This window comes from Egretta garzetta, unplaced genomic scaffold (assembly GCF_000687185.1).
Source record: "Egretta garzetta isolate BGI_Z169 unplaced genomic scaffold, ASM68718v1 scaffold828, whole genome shotgun sequence".
Classification (NCBI taxonomy): Eukaryota; Metazoa; Chordata; class Aves; order Pelecaniformes; family Ardeidae; genus Egretta; species Egretta garzetta.
Window position 1 is genome coordinate 430,498 of NW_009260636.1, and position 15,532 is coordinate 446,029.

The 15,532-nt window shown below is 42.2% G+C and overlaps 1 protein-coding gene across 1 annotated transcript in view; it reads right to left on the minus strand.

Moving 5' to 3' along the window:
• The window catches only part of PAPLN (papilin, proteoglycan like sulfated glycoprotein), a 50,464-nt gene extending 36,744 nt beyond the window's left edge, over positions 1–13,720 (minus strand). Inside the window, exons 1-2 of the mRNA XM_035900965.1 lie at positions 13,690–13,720; positions 2,797–2,859 (exon numbers count right to left, since the gene is read on the minus strand). Of these exons, the coding sequence (XP_035756858.1) occupies positions 2,797–2,853 (57 nt within the window). The 5' untranslated portion in view covers positions 2,854–2,859; positions 13,690–13,720. The remainder of the gene's footprint in view (positions 1–2,796; positions 2,860–13,689) is intronic.
• Between the last annotated feature and the right edge of the window lie 1,812 nt (positions 13,721–15,532).

Consider the following 15,532-nt stretch of genomic DNA (forward strand, 5'->3'; position numbering starts at 1 on the left):
ACATTTATAGCTGTACTCCCATTAGCACTATCAGTCTGTGTGTTTGCAAGTTGATGCTTTCCTGCTTCTGGGACAAAAGGTGACCAATCTTTTGCATCAGTGGGCAGGATGGATCTAAGAGGCAAGCAGTTCATTCTGGAATAAAACCCACAAATGCTAGTCCGTGCCTTTTTTAGTTCTCCCACCACCACCCTCTTCTCCCTGGGGTGTAGACTTTTCACTGTACAGCTGGAGGTGACCCACCTTGCCACCCATGTGCTGCCATACTGCCAGTTTATTTGATACCAAAATCAAAATAATTGCTGCTGCCTCAGCTGCAAGGCTGCTCCAGATCTAATATTTAGCACAGTTAAAGCATCAGAGCTTCAATTTCTTAGACATATGCTACTATACACGAAAGGAAGTGTTTCTCCTTCAGGGTGGGGAAATAAACCGTGCCACCTGATGATCTCTTATACCTCTGCCACTGGGAATTACAAAAGAACAGCAGGGGGAAGGAACCTTTTCAATGCTATGTGACATGGATTAAAATTATTTTTCAGTAAGCCCACCATCACAGGTGAAGCCTTAAAGGAGTGGAGAATGGTGTAGAGCAAGCTCCAACTTATTTTCCCACCATGCAGTATTTCTTGCCTCAGTTTTCAGTCTCACCCTCTCCTTCCCTTCCTCTCTCCTATCACGCTTGTACAAAATATGCATTTATAGCAGCAGGGCTACCACTCCTCTTCTGCAGCAGTGAGGCAGAGGCATGCAGGCACTGCTTTTCCAGGGCTGTCCCACCTGTGGGAGTTCAGGCAGCTCCACTGCTCTTTTGGTGTGTAGCCTGATCTAACACAGACTTGAGTTGCCATCGCTATAATCAGTCCTTCCAGCTCTCACAAGCTGACCATCTCTTGCTATGGTTCAGCCTACTTGCATTAGCATCTGGTAAGGAATAGCCCATATGAAACTGTGCTGGTTTGGGCTGGGATAGAGTTAATTTTCTTCACAGTAGCTAGTATGGGGCTACATTCTGGATCTGTGCTGAAAGTAAAGTGGGTAACACAGGGATGTTTCCATCACTGCTGAGCCGTGCTTACACAGAGTCAGGGCCTTTTCTGCCTCTCACCCCACCCCACCAGCAAGGAGGCTGGGGGAGCACAAGGAGCTGGGAGGGGACCCAGCCGGGACAGCTGACCCCAACTGACCCCAGGGATATCCCAGACCATGGGATGTCATGCTCAGCATAGAAAGCTGGGGGAAGGAGGAGGAAGGGGGGGATGTTCAGAGTGATGGCATTTGTCTTCCCAAGTCACCATTACATGTGATGGAGCCCAGCTTTCCTGGGGATGGCTGAGCACCTGCCTGCCCATGGGAAGGCATCAATGAATTCCTCACCTTGCTTTGCTTGCATGCATGGCTTTTGCTTTACTTGTTAAACTGTCTTTATCTCAACCCAGGAGCTTTCTCACTTTTACTCTTCCAATTCTCTCCCATGTCCCACTACAGGGGAGTGAGTGAGCAGCTATGTGGGGCTGAGCTGTTGGCTGGGGTTAAACCACGACAGAAAACAACACCATTTCTTTCTATGCCCTCCCAGAAAAAAAAGAGAATTACCACAGGGAAGTGCCTCAGTGCTGCTGGACCTTGCTGCTTCCTCATGGCTTGGACAGATCCAGCATGTCAGGGAAACTGAAATTAAGCGGTGGCCAAGCAAAACCTTCTCCCTTCCTTCAGCATGCCTTCAAGGGGAGCTACTGACTGCGTGCAGGGGACAGAGTCTAATGCTACAGAGAAATGTCAGCCTTCACAGTTGCAGGATGTTTCAGTCATTTCCCTTCCAAAAAATCACCAGGTTGGAGATACGCAGGTGAAGATATAAGTGAGTATAATATATTCTGTTTCTGTTTCTTTCAACATACAGCACCATCTTCTATTAGATGTGAGGTAGCAAGATCTCATTTAAGCATATTTCCATCTGTAAGATAGGAAATCTATGACGACTAACAAACTCTGCTTGATTTCTGGCTGCTCACCCCTGGATCCTCAGAGGCAGCCTAGAAAGTATCTGCAAATGCTGAATGTGGGAACAGAAATTCATAATCTTACTAGAGATTAAAAGTTATGGACTCATTAATTCTAATGATATATTTATAGTTCCTCACTACTCCCACAAAACACTTACGCCAGGTGATAATTACCCCCTTTTTTCCCCCCTCTCTGTTCCTTTACACCTAGCAAACATATCGCATCTTCCTTTTTTAACACTTCCACTCTACTCAGCAGGTCACCTTTTACCTCAGATGTCCAACTCATTAATATAATTGAAGTTGAACTCAGAGAAACTGTTCTCAAGCTGCATTTACTTCAGAAGGATCCTACTCCTCTCTCAGAAAGTAGTTTCTAATGGCTGTGTTCTTTTTCTGACAATATCAAATTGGCTTAACAGCAAGATTACCTCCCCCAGTAAAGCTAAACCATATGGCTTAGACCACTAAGACCAAAGAAAAGAAAAAAATGACCTAACCAAAGATTCATTCTTTTTACTTTAAGTGACAACTCTGTAGCTTTGAAGCAGGAGACAACAATTACTGCTCTGCAGATAACACTCCTAGAGCCAAAGGCACTACCAGAATTTTGTTATTTAATTGCCATGTTAGACTTTTCATAACATGTACCACAGTAGGCCTGATGACTTCAACCCATTAGCTCTTTCGGGAATACTTTCTACAAAATACTTGAGTTACAGATGTTGGCAGTCCTTAACAGAATAATCTTTCATTTCTTTTAACAGTGTTCAGAAGAGCTTTTACTTACTGAAAATGCAGAAGGTGGTATCATTGCTAGCATGAGCAGGAGGAACAAGTTCTTCATCTCTGCCTGTGGGAACAGAAAGATTATTGATCAGAATTGCTTGCTTCTTTGCTGCTTGTATGGTAGAAAAACTAAGATACTATACAGTAAAAGTGGAAGCGGAACTAAAATCAAGGCGAAAGAAGAAAAACGGTTTTATCACTACATTCCCTGGACAGATGAAGGCACTGCAAAGACAGAATGTATGCTGCACAGAAAGCCAGAATGTAATTATTGAGTGCAAATATTTCCCTGAACTTTCCTCTGGTATTATGAGAACACCATCCCCGGGCACAGTGGAAGATGCATGCTGTTGCATGTCTGCCCTCCCACCCTTTTACATATACACATGATAAAATACTTGAAGATTGCAATGACTTCAACCCAAGGTAAGAAATTCCACAGTTAATGTTTCTGAACCCTATATTCATCCCGTGTGGCTTGGTGAAGCTTCATGTCCATCTTTGTGTGATCTTGCTTATTTAAAATCCTGTCATGGACAGCTATAGCTAGATTCAACCATCAGTAGTTTATATCCCTTCTGCAGAGCTAGAAAGGAGATCAGGCCACACAGATTGGTATGGCAGCATACAACAAGATACAACAGTTCCTAAAAATCGGGGCATTGTGAATGTTTGGGACTACTATACTTCATTGGTGCATTGCCTTTGCTACTTTATCCTTCCCCTCTTGAGCTGCAGCAACCAAGCCCATACCAGTCACCACTCACCAATGTTTACAGCTGTGACCATGGACACTGCCTGTTTCTCATGACCATTTTCTCGTGACCTCATAACCAGTTGATTGAGCCCAGAAAGAAGAGATGGACTAGATATTCCTAGCATAGTTTTATCTAGTCTAAGATGCTTTAACTTGGGAGAGGAAAGAGAAAAGGAAAGATGGAGAAATCTTCCTTTCAGAGTGTGTAAAAGCGTTAAGGAAGAAATGTTTATCTCATCAGTCATTGTACCAATATGTTTTAATATTAAGACTTCATATATATAGCTCCTTTAGCCTGGCCTATTAAATCCATATAAAACTTATATCACCATTAACAATGATAATATTGATATAAAACCACTGTTGTATAAGAATATCTAATCAGAAACAAAATATACCCAAACTGAAACCTGCTTGATCTAGCATTTGCATATTTTAGGTTACTTTATGGTGGGCAACCATTCTTCTCATGGTGCTGGGCCTCACTGAAAAGCAGCTCATTACAGCTCTGTAAGTCCATATACACCATGGATTTTGACACTCCCAATATTCACAGTGCTGGGGATAAAAGGCTCATTCTTTAATGTTTTTCCTTTTGGATGTAAAAACTACTAAAGTGCTGAAAATACAAATTCCTTGTGCAAAATAACAATGAACAAGGAAAACAACTGCTGATAAGCTTCCCTCCCTATACATTGAGTGCCAATCATAGGATTTATAAGAAAATGAAGCTAACAGGAGCTTTTTGTATGAATAGACTTTCACCAATTTTGGATTAGTCCTTCCTTCTTAAGAAACCAAGGGAAGACTATGCACCTTCTATCACCCACACATGATACTACTTCTCTTCCCATTCAAGCCAAGGAAGAAACAACCTGGAGAAGCCCTCCACAAGAGGTCAAGTACTCTCTCTATGCTGTAGAGGCCAACAGCCAAAACATAGGCTAGATCTGTGCTGCAGCCCTATCCAACTGTCAAATCCTTTCAGAGGGGAAGGACAGCCAGGAGAGACCTTTTTGCTACCAGTTCCATCTGCGCAAACAGCACAAGCTGCTTCAGGAAAGCTTTAACATCCTCATACCACTAGTGAAGGGAGCTGTGAGAACAGCATCTTCCTTGAATGGCGTTGGTGTCCAACAGAGGTAAATCTTGGGGAATGACCAGCTCCTCTTCCTACTGCCTAGAGAAAAAAAAATTTCTTCCCCAGCATTCATCTCTCACACCTTCCATTCCAGGTTCACAGAGATGGCTGTGGAAATCACATCCCTTGCTCCAGTAGCCTTGCTCTACTGTTAATGGACCACCCGCTCAGCTCCTTCTGGCATCTGAGCCAAGAGGCAGACAGGGAGCTGGGCCCAAACCATGTGCAGCTCCTGGAGAAGCAGCTAGAGAAGCAGCTCACCAGGGCTAGCAGTGCTCCCGCTCTCCAGGTATTGGAGATTTTTAGCCAGATAGGATAGCAAGATTCTGTGAGGAGACAACTAGAGACAGCACCCAATGTTTGGGAAAATGCCATGCATCAAAGCAGCATGAGGTTACAGAGACAGCACGCAATGTTTGGGACAATCCCATGCATCAAAGCAGCAAGAGTTTACAGCTCTGGTGCTTGCTTGTATTTTTGTGCCATTGCGCTTGTATGGGAATTGCTGTCATATGTCCAAAATTTAGCATTAAAAAGTTTAAACCATCCAGCCTTATTAAATTAGTCAACAGATTCCAGGAAGGATCGTAAGAAGGAAGCCTTCTGCATCCTATTAAATGTTCTACTGCAAAACAGATCTTCTGTCTGATTCCCTGAGCTTCAACAAACATTTTATTTAAAAGCTTCCTCAGACATAGTATTCAGCATTGATCACTTTTGCCTGACTTTCAGCCAGAAACAAGACAGATGGGGCTGGGGAATCTGTCTGAAACCTTGGAAAAAAGGTCAAATTCTGTTTCCGGATTTAACGGCTCTTTCACCCTTGTAGGGCCTGGGATACAGCAGCATATGTTTGTTCTGCTTGTTTGCCATTCTTCTCACCGAAGGCTGGGGATGCGGGGGAAGGAATGAAAAGGACAGTGTTTTGCAGTGCTTTCACTTGTAACAGCAGCAGCTGCTGCTCCCTGTGCCTCCTGCCTTTCTTCAATTCTCTTCAAACCTCCCCAGCTCCCTCTTCCCACTGTGTGCTAGAACGGCATCTCCACCCCAAAACAGCAGCAGGGCCTGAGGGGAAATGGTGACTTTATGCTCAAGATATGGAACAGCTGCTGGAAAGCTCACATGGAGGAATTCCTGCCATAGTGCTAAAATATGAAGTTATCTCAGTGAGAGGGATTATAAAAATCAGCTCACAATAAGTAAGGAACAAAAGCAGAACCTTCAGCCAGAACTAGAGGTGTGCCCAGCTGAAACCTCTGTTCTATACACCAGGAGAGATTCAAATTGTCTAGGCAAGCACATCTGGTATTAACTGCTCAAGTTAGACAAATAAAAAGGTAGAAATGGTGACTGGTGACAGCCACCCATAAGCTTGGTCAAAAAGAGTCAGTCCAGACCTGAACTATGAAGCTGTTTTCTCTAGGAGACCCTGACCCAAGCTCCTCTCAACACTGATGAACTTCTGACTTGAATCTGACTTTAGCAAGCTCAGGACCCTTACTTCTATTCCAAGCGGTATGGCTCGAATCATATTTTGTGGAAATTTCAGAAACTTCTGAAAGGATGTTATGGTGCTCTTTCTGAACTGCCTCCACAGCATCTACTTCTCCCTGGCACTGTGGACAGAAGGGTCAGAGGGCCACAGAGGAGATGGCTGGAATTTCATAATTCTGAACAGGACACAAGAACCTCAGTACAACTGGAAAGTGGGATAAGAACCCCTATTTCAGGGCTTAACACTGAACCCATTCAGGAAAGACGCTTTTGCTGTAACAAATAGAAGGTCTAGAAAAGACAGATGGGCAGTCTTGGAGATTTCTCTGTAGTGGAGCCAGCAGTGAACTGCTGTAAAAATATTTTACTTAGTTACAAACTCTTATCCAGGGTCAGGCAGGCTTAACAAGATCAGTCAAATCTTCATTAAGTCCAGGAGTATGTTTCAGAAGCAAGGATAGTTTGAATGACTCCTATATTTACTTTTTCTGTGCAAATCCTTCCTTTCAATGCACAAACAAGGTTCTAGATTGCTTACTTAAACTTGGCCGCTTTTCCAAATAACCTCTCAACATCCATCTTCTAGGGACGCAAGACCCACATTGCCTGTATATATATGTAAAAATAGCTTTGAATAAGCTGGCTAATTTCAGGGTTTCAAAAGCATGAAGTGAACTTTCGTTTGAAGGAAAAGATACTGGGCTGGGACGAAGAGACATATTGGACTTTTAACCCATTTAGATGATGAATTTTCTTTCAACTGGAGGGAATCCAAACTTGAAAGAGATGTTACAGATAACTCAGCCTTGCTTAAACAAGAGCTTAAGATGTTTAGACACTACAGAATCAGATCACAAAGTCAGATTAAACACGTTTCATGAGTTCCATTGCTCATGGATTTATTGGTCTGGGTTTTTCTCTATGCTTTTTGAAAATAACGGGACAGCCAGTGCTACATGGTTCTTCTCTGTTTAGCACATAAGACAGACCAGTCATCCTTTGCCTGTGAGCCACATTTCTAAATCATCCTTTGGCCAAAGACACATACAACATATATGGGTCAGGGACTGTTCTGGGAGGGGGTTATAGGCAGAAGATAAAAAGAGGCCTTTAAGGTTCCCACTTTTCTATTGCCAGACAGGATTTAGCTGGGCATGCAGGTAAGTGGTAAAGCCACCCAGCAATATCAGCTTCAGCAGGTCCTTACAGCTCATTTCATCTCCCAGCTGGGGATTTGAATTACCCAGAGTGGATCTATCATTCCCATCTGAGGTAGCCCTGACACAGAAGCTGCCTTTGCATGGCTTGTGAGCCACAGGTTGGCCACCCCTGCAAAAAATAATTTTCTGTGCTCTATAGATAGAAATTGCTTATTGTAAAGTTTAGCACATCCCGCACTAAAGTGAAAGTTGCCACTGTGATCCCGCTCTTCACACCTTTTCAGAATTTCCTTCCCTTTCCTCCAACTCCACCCCCCCTTAACACATCATATCTCACCCAGTTGTTCTATTTTTAGAAGTTGGTTGAAGGAGGTGGGAAGTCAGAAAGGATGATTGGCATAAATTTTTTTAGCCATTGACTCAGAGCAAAGTCTTTTAGCTTTTAAACTCATTACATTTTCTAAAGACATAATTTTTGTTTTCATCTCAAAACATCCAGCATATCTTGGTTCCAGCTTGCTTTTGTTTGCCTTGTCTACTGAGAAACACCTTTTAAGTTTTTGGTAGAAGAGTTAGAAAGGGAAAATATACACATACAGCAAAAAGATGACATGAAGGCAGGGAGAGAAAGAGGCTCCATGGAGCAGGGATCAAGGGTAGAGAAAAAGCTCCTTCTACTTAGGCCAGGAGCAGAGTTGGGAGAGCATGAGGACCACATCACGCAGCTCAGAGGAACCAAGAAACTGATCACCCCTTTAGGCAGAGGATATCACATTCAAATTACTTCTTAATATGCCTGCTTTCTTCCCTGACTATAGTAAACCATCTTTTGTTTGATGTTTTTCTAAAGAAAATCCAGGGCCTGATGTCCTTTGGGCCAAGGCGGATAAGCCCGTTAATGTGCATGTGCCTGTTAAAGCGGGAGGATGCTGAATTTCCTTTGCCTTGACCACGCGATGAGCCACATTCATAAAGAGTTGTTTATATACAAAGCAATGGATAAATGTTTATAAACACGTTTAAATAAAAGACTGGTTGAAAGGACTTAGTAGGAAAAGAGAAAGAATAAAGAAAAACAAGACGCAAGTTGTCCGAGTGATAGTTTTACGGAGATACCCTTACCATTGGTATCCAGATTTATTAATTCACTCTAAATACATGCTAGGAGTTGAAGAATCCTCGTTAAGAAAGTAATCCTGCTGAGATATACTTTCAGCCATATTATGCATATCATGAAAGATAAACTTTCCGCTAGAACAACTTTAAAAATTCACCTTGTTAAATGGAAAAAAAAAAAAAAGTTACAAAAACTTACTCATGAGCACAGCAGCAGAGCACCAGCTGGCTGGAGAACTGAGTTGTGGTAACATATAACATCTTCTACACTGCTCTATCAATAGGCTTTCATCTCAGCCATCAGCCTGATTCCTAACAGGCACATAAATCTGCACCGGACCACCACTTAATGTGGCTGACTCAGACTAACAGTGTTTTTACAGAGGACTTCTACAGCAATGCCAAGTTCCTCAACACCTGGGGAAGCTACAGCAGCCTCCATCATACAGTTTTAATCTGAATACCAAAATCACACAAAACTAGCTGAAAAAACATCAGGTGCAAGAGCAAGATCAGACTGTGAAACACACAGACATTGTAGTAAGGCCTCACACCATAGCCTAACGGGGAGTAGCCCAAGAGGCAGATCTGCTTCTTTCCCACTCTCCAAAATCCACAATGAAGTATCTAAGGTTTAGGTCAGTGAAGCAGCATCTTCCAAGTAAATGTGGTCGCTATGCCAGCCCTTTACAGGAGCTAACACAGTATTTCATGAGGACAACTTTCTGTCTACCTATTAATATCAGCTGAGATTCAATTTTCTGCAACCAGCCTTCTACTATTAGGTTTGCAGCTAGAGATTTATTATGAGGAGTAAAGATAGGATTTTGCCTTCTATTTTGGTCGTCTCGCTGTGCTTAGCTGTTAATTAAATCTGGGAGCATGTAGCGATAACAAGTGCACACAGACTAATTTAGACAGTTAACATTGCAACAAGAAGCCACACAGTGCCTATGAAAAATACATGATAAGGATATAATAACCCAAACAGGAACATAACTGAAGATGAATGGCTAACAACCTTTTACATCTCGTACTGTCCTGCCACACCTCAAGCTTCACTTATGTGAGTTATTTAGCCTAACCTGAAATATTACCCGACACATTAGCCAGCTGAGACTAATCCCTTCTGATTCAGATTTTGGAGAATTCTTTGAAAAATAAAGGATTTCAATGCTGGAAAATTAATTCCAATTTTATTTAACTTCATTCCATCCTAACTACAAATATGGCAATCTTCCGTGCTGTGCAAGGGGTTAAAAAATAAAAATAAAAAATGAGCGTTATCTCAAAAGGAAACTTTAAAACAATGCAAATTGTTTTCTGCCTCTCTTTGCAAGATCTACATCTCTGTTCACCAAGAGGGTGTTAGCACTGCATTCAACAGTATGCTCATAGCATACATAGGGAACACCTGTGTTACCCTAAAATAAATTTGCTTGGGGACTAATAACACAGACAGGAAAACATGAGAGTATTTACCCTGAACCTCATGTGGGTTTTGATTGCTCCTGCCTCTACGTTGCTTCTGGAACCTAAGACACATGTTTTGTTTTGTTTTTTATAAAGCTAACTCAGTTTTAACTATATGTATCTGTAAACCTGCCAAGCACACCACACTTGTACGGGTACATCTCTTCCCTAAGAAATCAGCCTTATTGATTGAGATGCAGACATACCTTCAGTGCTATGAAGCAGGAATTCCCCCAGAGAAGTCAGTGGGCTTACTTGCATTACTCTGCAAGGGAAAGATGACTAACATGAGGAGAACTAAAAGAAATTAAAAGAGGAAAAAAAACCAACCCCAAACCCCAGAACTTTTGAGTAACAAACTTAGGAGGCAGAATGTGTGCTAGTGGAATTAGGGCTGCAGTCTCTAAGGATACCGGCCCTAGCATCTTTCATCTGTCACTAAAAATTAACTTCGTAAAAAATGATCTTAGGAGGGTGCAATCGCACTGCAGTGCCTGGAGAGATCTCAAAGGAAGCACATGCTCGACTGTGTGATCACAGCAAAATGACAACAGTGTGATCTAAAAATAAATTGGTTCTTTGCTCTGAAGCTGGTTTCTCCCACAGATGCCCAAACCAGAGCCTCCAATTACTGCTTTAAGGGCTAGGCAGAGAAATAAACAATCTGCGGATAGTACTTGTTTTCTATACATCATGACTGCATGTCAAGAAGGCGAGCTTGTTACCATGTGAGAAAGCATAAACAAGTGGTTTGTACACAGACTGTGCATCTGAGTAGGTACCCACTCCAATCCATTTATATTAAAGTCCCTTCTTAAACATCCAGTAACCATTATTATTCATCGCCCAAGACAAGACTGGACCACAACAAATTACATTTCAGATCCAAGCGCGTTAAAAAATGAGACAGTGAAACTGTATCCAGCAGAGTATCATTTCCAGGGAAATGAGTTCCTTTGACAAGTCCATCATACCACAGGCATAACTGCAAATGACTGTACTGGATCAGAGCAATCATCCATCACTGTCTAGGCTCAGTAGCTATGCTAGGTACACTGAGGGGTTTATCATAAGTTTTGTATAATCTTTCCCACAGACCTAAGAGCAAAGCAACTTATTTCCTCCACAATTCACCAAGCATCAGTATGCCACTAGGAGAGCATTTGCCCCTTCACTCGGTTAACGATGAACCTGTAACACGAATCGTGAGGATTATTGCAATTGCATCCTATGTATTCTAGGTGCTGTTCTTATACCAAACAACAGCTCTCATCCTCTTATAAAAAAAAGCCATTTGTTTGCTGTGTGTCAATGAGCCACAAGGTATGTACATGATCTAATAAAATGGCTAACATTTTATTAACGTCTAAAACCCCCGTCTGAACAAAGGGAAAGCCTTCTGGCAGCCTTAGCCCTACCTTTTCTGAGGCACAGAAAAGTATTTTGCCTGATTTACACTGCATTCAGAAGAAGGAGCCCTCAATCAAGATCAGAGGTTTTTTTCCCCAGGTTCCCCATTTTAACAGAACATCTGTGTTTCTTGAGAATAAAGTTTGCTCTTTTAACTCACACTCAAGTACCACCAGGAAATAACTCCTTTCCCATTTCCTAAACTCTTTCAGCAAGTTAGAGCACATCCATTCACACAGACTCCAACTAAATCTTGGTGCCTAATTTGAGAGGCAAGTAATCCCTTAAGCAACTAGATTAGATAAGTTCTACTGGTGTTCTCTTTTACTGCTCTGGTAAGTAGCTGGATCTGAGAGAGAGCCCAACCCAAAAACAGAGATACAGGATCTGCATCAAAAAGTGCAGCACTTTCTGAACAGCAACAGTTGAGATCACCAATTCTCAAACTTCTCTATAGTGTTATAGTCCCATAATGATTACTATTCTCCCCTTAAAATTCAGTTTGTTTTATGCATAAAGCTATTTTTATATATATACAGAGAGAGACCAGCAAACAAAAACCTACACCCTTTCTTGAAAGTCACCTCAAATCATTTGTCACACGCCTTTTCTCAACTGCTACAGAGTGGGCTGTTTACTAGTAGGCAGATTTGGAATATGCAAACGCTACAGAGTAACTACCCCAACCCCAGCATTTCTGTGAAGCCCTCAAGCATTTACACTCATGAGGCAAAATATTTAAAAAACAAACACCTCTGAGGTGTCAGGATGCTCCACAGCATGTGAGAACCTGAAAATATGCCTGAAAAAGAAGTCTCAATCATCTCACACTGGACAGGAAAATACGCTAAAAGCAAAACTTCCAGGGACAGCAAATTTGCTCCAAGTTTTGGTTTTTTTTTTGCATTTTATTAATCTTGCTATTTACTAACATTAACGACATTAGTTCAAGCTAGTGCCACGCCAAAGACACACGGTCCTACCTACCTTTGCTGCAGATCACAAACACCTCCCTTTGCTCCCTGTAGCAGCAGAGCATTTGTCCTGAAAGTCCAGAATGAGGTTGTCCAACACGCACGTGGCTGCATAGCACATCGGCTCACCAACACATTGCACCTCAGAAAGAACAGTTTTTCATGGCTGCTCTGTCTACAAAGACTGGGAAATGCTCTGGCACTACAGAGGGTGGTACATCTCTAAGAAGCCAGGAAACATTTCAGTGACAAGCCAGCTTACAGAGAAGCTGTTGGAGGGCCCTCATAAGTGCAATACAGAAAGGATAAAACAAACTCCAAGTGTTGCAAAGACACTTCCAAAAGTAATAAGCAAAAGCGTTTACAAATGCTCTTTAGGGTGTCTAAAGACAGACCTAAAGAAATATACCATCACCCTAAGCTCCTGTACTAACACCAGTTATTCCTAGTCCTAGGAACTCCATTCAGGACTGACACTACCTTCATCAAAGCTTTGAAACTCAGTTTTTAAATCAACTGCTCCTCTATTTCCACCTGACCACCCACAAGGAACACCAGGGCATCAGGCAGATCTACCACCTGGCCACATTGCTACCAGCCTATTACCATCTCCATGCCAGGACAGGTCCCTTAAGCCACCTTCTTGGCCTGCCTTGCGTACCAGACATCCTCAGGGATGAGAGATCCAGTCCTGGAAACCTCCCCTCTTGCAAACAGGTCTGTGGACTCTGACAGCATCATTTGGCTGGGGAGAGCCTCCAAAATGGATCCTGTCTCACACAGCTGAAAGCAATGCAAGACTGATTAGGAGACACTCCCTCCCCTCAGCACCTGCTAGCAGATGAACAGAAGCAGCTGAGCACTCCAGGCGTACAAGAGCCTTAGCACCCAGGCAGGCTTTTATTCCTCCCAGCAAAAATGATGTTTCTCCAGTCAATATCGCTGCTACATTTGTCTTGCTTTCTGTGTTCTTTCTGGCAGAGCATGTTTGTCTGACCCCGACGGGTTTGTCCAGCATCCTATCAAACTGGTACCTTGCTCTTCCACTCCTCTGCCCCCCCTCAACCACAATGCCAGGAACAGCAGTTTTGATTACATTAAGTCTCAGAGTAATTAACTGTGAGTGAAAGGAATTAACATTCACCAAATACCCAGAGTGTCTTCTTCCCTCCCGTCTAGGAAATAAAAATTTGCAGTCATAAGGACCCTGGTCTCTCCTCTCCCCTGTACTCTTTTAACTGAAAGAAAAAAAATAGTGGGAAATAAAAAGTAGTTTAAAAAGCACAAACAGCACTGAAAAGACTAATAGAAAATAGATATCCAGGTAGAGGGATCAGGAGACAGCACAGAACACAGAGTCAACCCTTACCTTCTGCGAGTACCTGTGAAAGGTGAGTTGAAATGTTGGAGTTGCTTACACCACTCTGCAGCCAAGCTCCAAAACCCACTTTCCTATCGTTCTGGTTCAAACAGTGGCTCTTAAGCCCTCTTCTCTCCAGCTTCTGTTTGGTTACTAATCTTTACTGGACAGGAAAAGGAGAGTTGTATTTCATTTAACCCCTTCAGCCTCTAAGTTTCTTCACGAGAGTTTTTGCTTGGGAAAAACAGAGTCGTAAGCATGCACACGTGCTTGGGAATTGTTTCCAGCTCCTGCAGTCTGTGCATGAGCACACACATTAGGTCTAAACTGCGCCTTAAGTTATTGCAGGGGTGGGGCCCTTTGTAACTAGTTTTATTTTAGCTGCAGGCAGCGTATCAAAAGAGAGACAGTTATCCACAGATCCCTTAGGTATTCGTTTTCAGTAAGTCCCTAACTCTAAAAAAAAATTATTAAACTTAACATTTACTTTAAAACTAAAGCTTGAATCACAGTTCGTAGGTATGCTTTTGACCAAAGAAAGTTTTAACTTAAATACAATTCACAGCTAAATCTGGCTTTAGGCAGTTAAACAGATCCCTAAGATCTGAAAATACCAGCTCTTTGGATACAGATCTGCATTTAACCAAAGACAATGGCAGCTCAGGTTTCTCTATTTTTTCTTTAACAAATGTCATGCAATTCAGAAACCCTCCAAAAAATCCCATGAAGGACCAATTTAGCAACAGAAAAACTGTTAAGGGAAAAGGAATCTAGTTGGATGCATTACAAGGAAAAACTTGTGCTGTTAATCATGTGGATACTAGAGAAATTATTGCATAACAATTTACGTGCTGCTGTTGTTGAAAACAGATAATTCCCTCCCTCCCCATTGATTTTGTCCTCTGCATATAAATATTGAAATACAGAGACCACTGATATATAAAAATAGATTCTGGTCCAGTAATTACAACAGCTACCAGCATTTCAGCCCTACTTAATATTACGACCAAGGTCTCCAAGATTATGAGAACAGATTTGAAGTCTTAAGTTTGGGTTGGTCTTTTTGTTTGCCTTCCCGTTTTGGAGTCCTTTTTCATCAGTGGTTTACTTGAAACCATGAGAAACAGAACTTTGCTTTCAAAAAGAAAGATGAAGTTCCTACCTTCAGGTAACTCCACGTGCTGGATCTTCTAAGGAAGACATCGAGATGTGCAATGAAATCTCCAGAACTGGTACCACTGCTCTCCTCTCGGCCACACTACTGCTTTAGATGATAAAAAGAGACAATATCCTTGGCAACTGTTGACAAGCCTAGACGTGCACAGCTCCAAAAGAAAAAGAAAGTTTCTAGCAGCCTCATAAATGCACCAGGTGACACAGAAGAAATTTTATTCTAGGATTACAGCTCTTTTAATCCCTGCTCATCAATCCCTGTCTGGCAACTACCCACGAAAAGTACATCGTACTCAAATCCCACCCTTACACATCCCACAGGGAACAGAGCACAAACAAAAGTCAGATCTTTTCCACATGCAAAAGCAATCCTGTACTTTCCCCTCCAAGCTGACTCTGCCACAGTAAACAAGGATAAACCCTAACAGGAAAACCAACACAAAATGGCAACACCTCCACCAAGAAGGAGGGGAACCCCAAAAGGCTGAAAGATAGAACACACCCCAGAAGAATGTCTAATGGTGGCTCTGATGCATGGCTACCTATGTTCCCCTTGTCAGGAAAGACAACAATTGGACATTGTTAATGCCTAATTAAGAATATAGAGATTATTGTCTTGCCCCTTTAGATTCAAATTTTCCTTAATGAAAATAAATTTGGGCCTTGGGCCAAGCTGTGG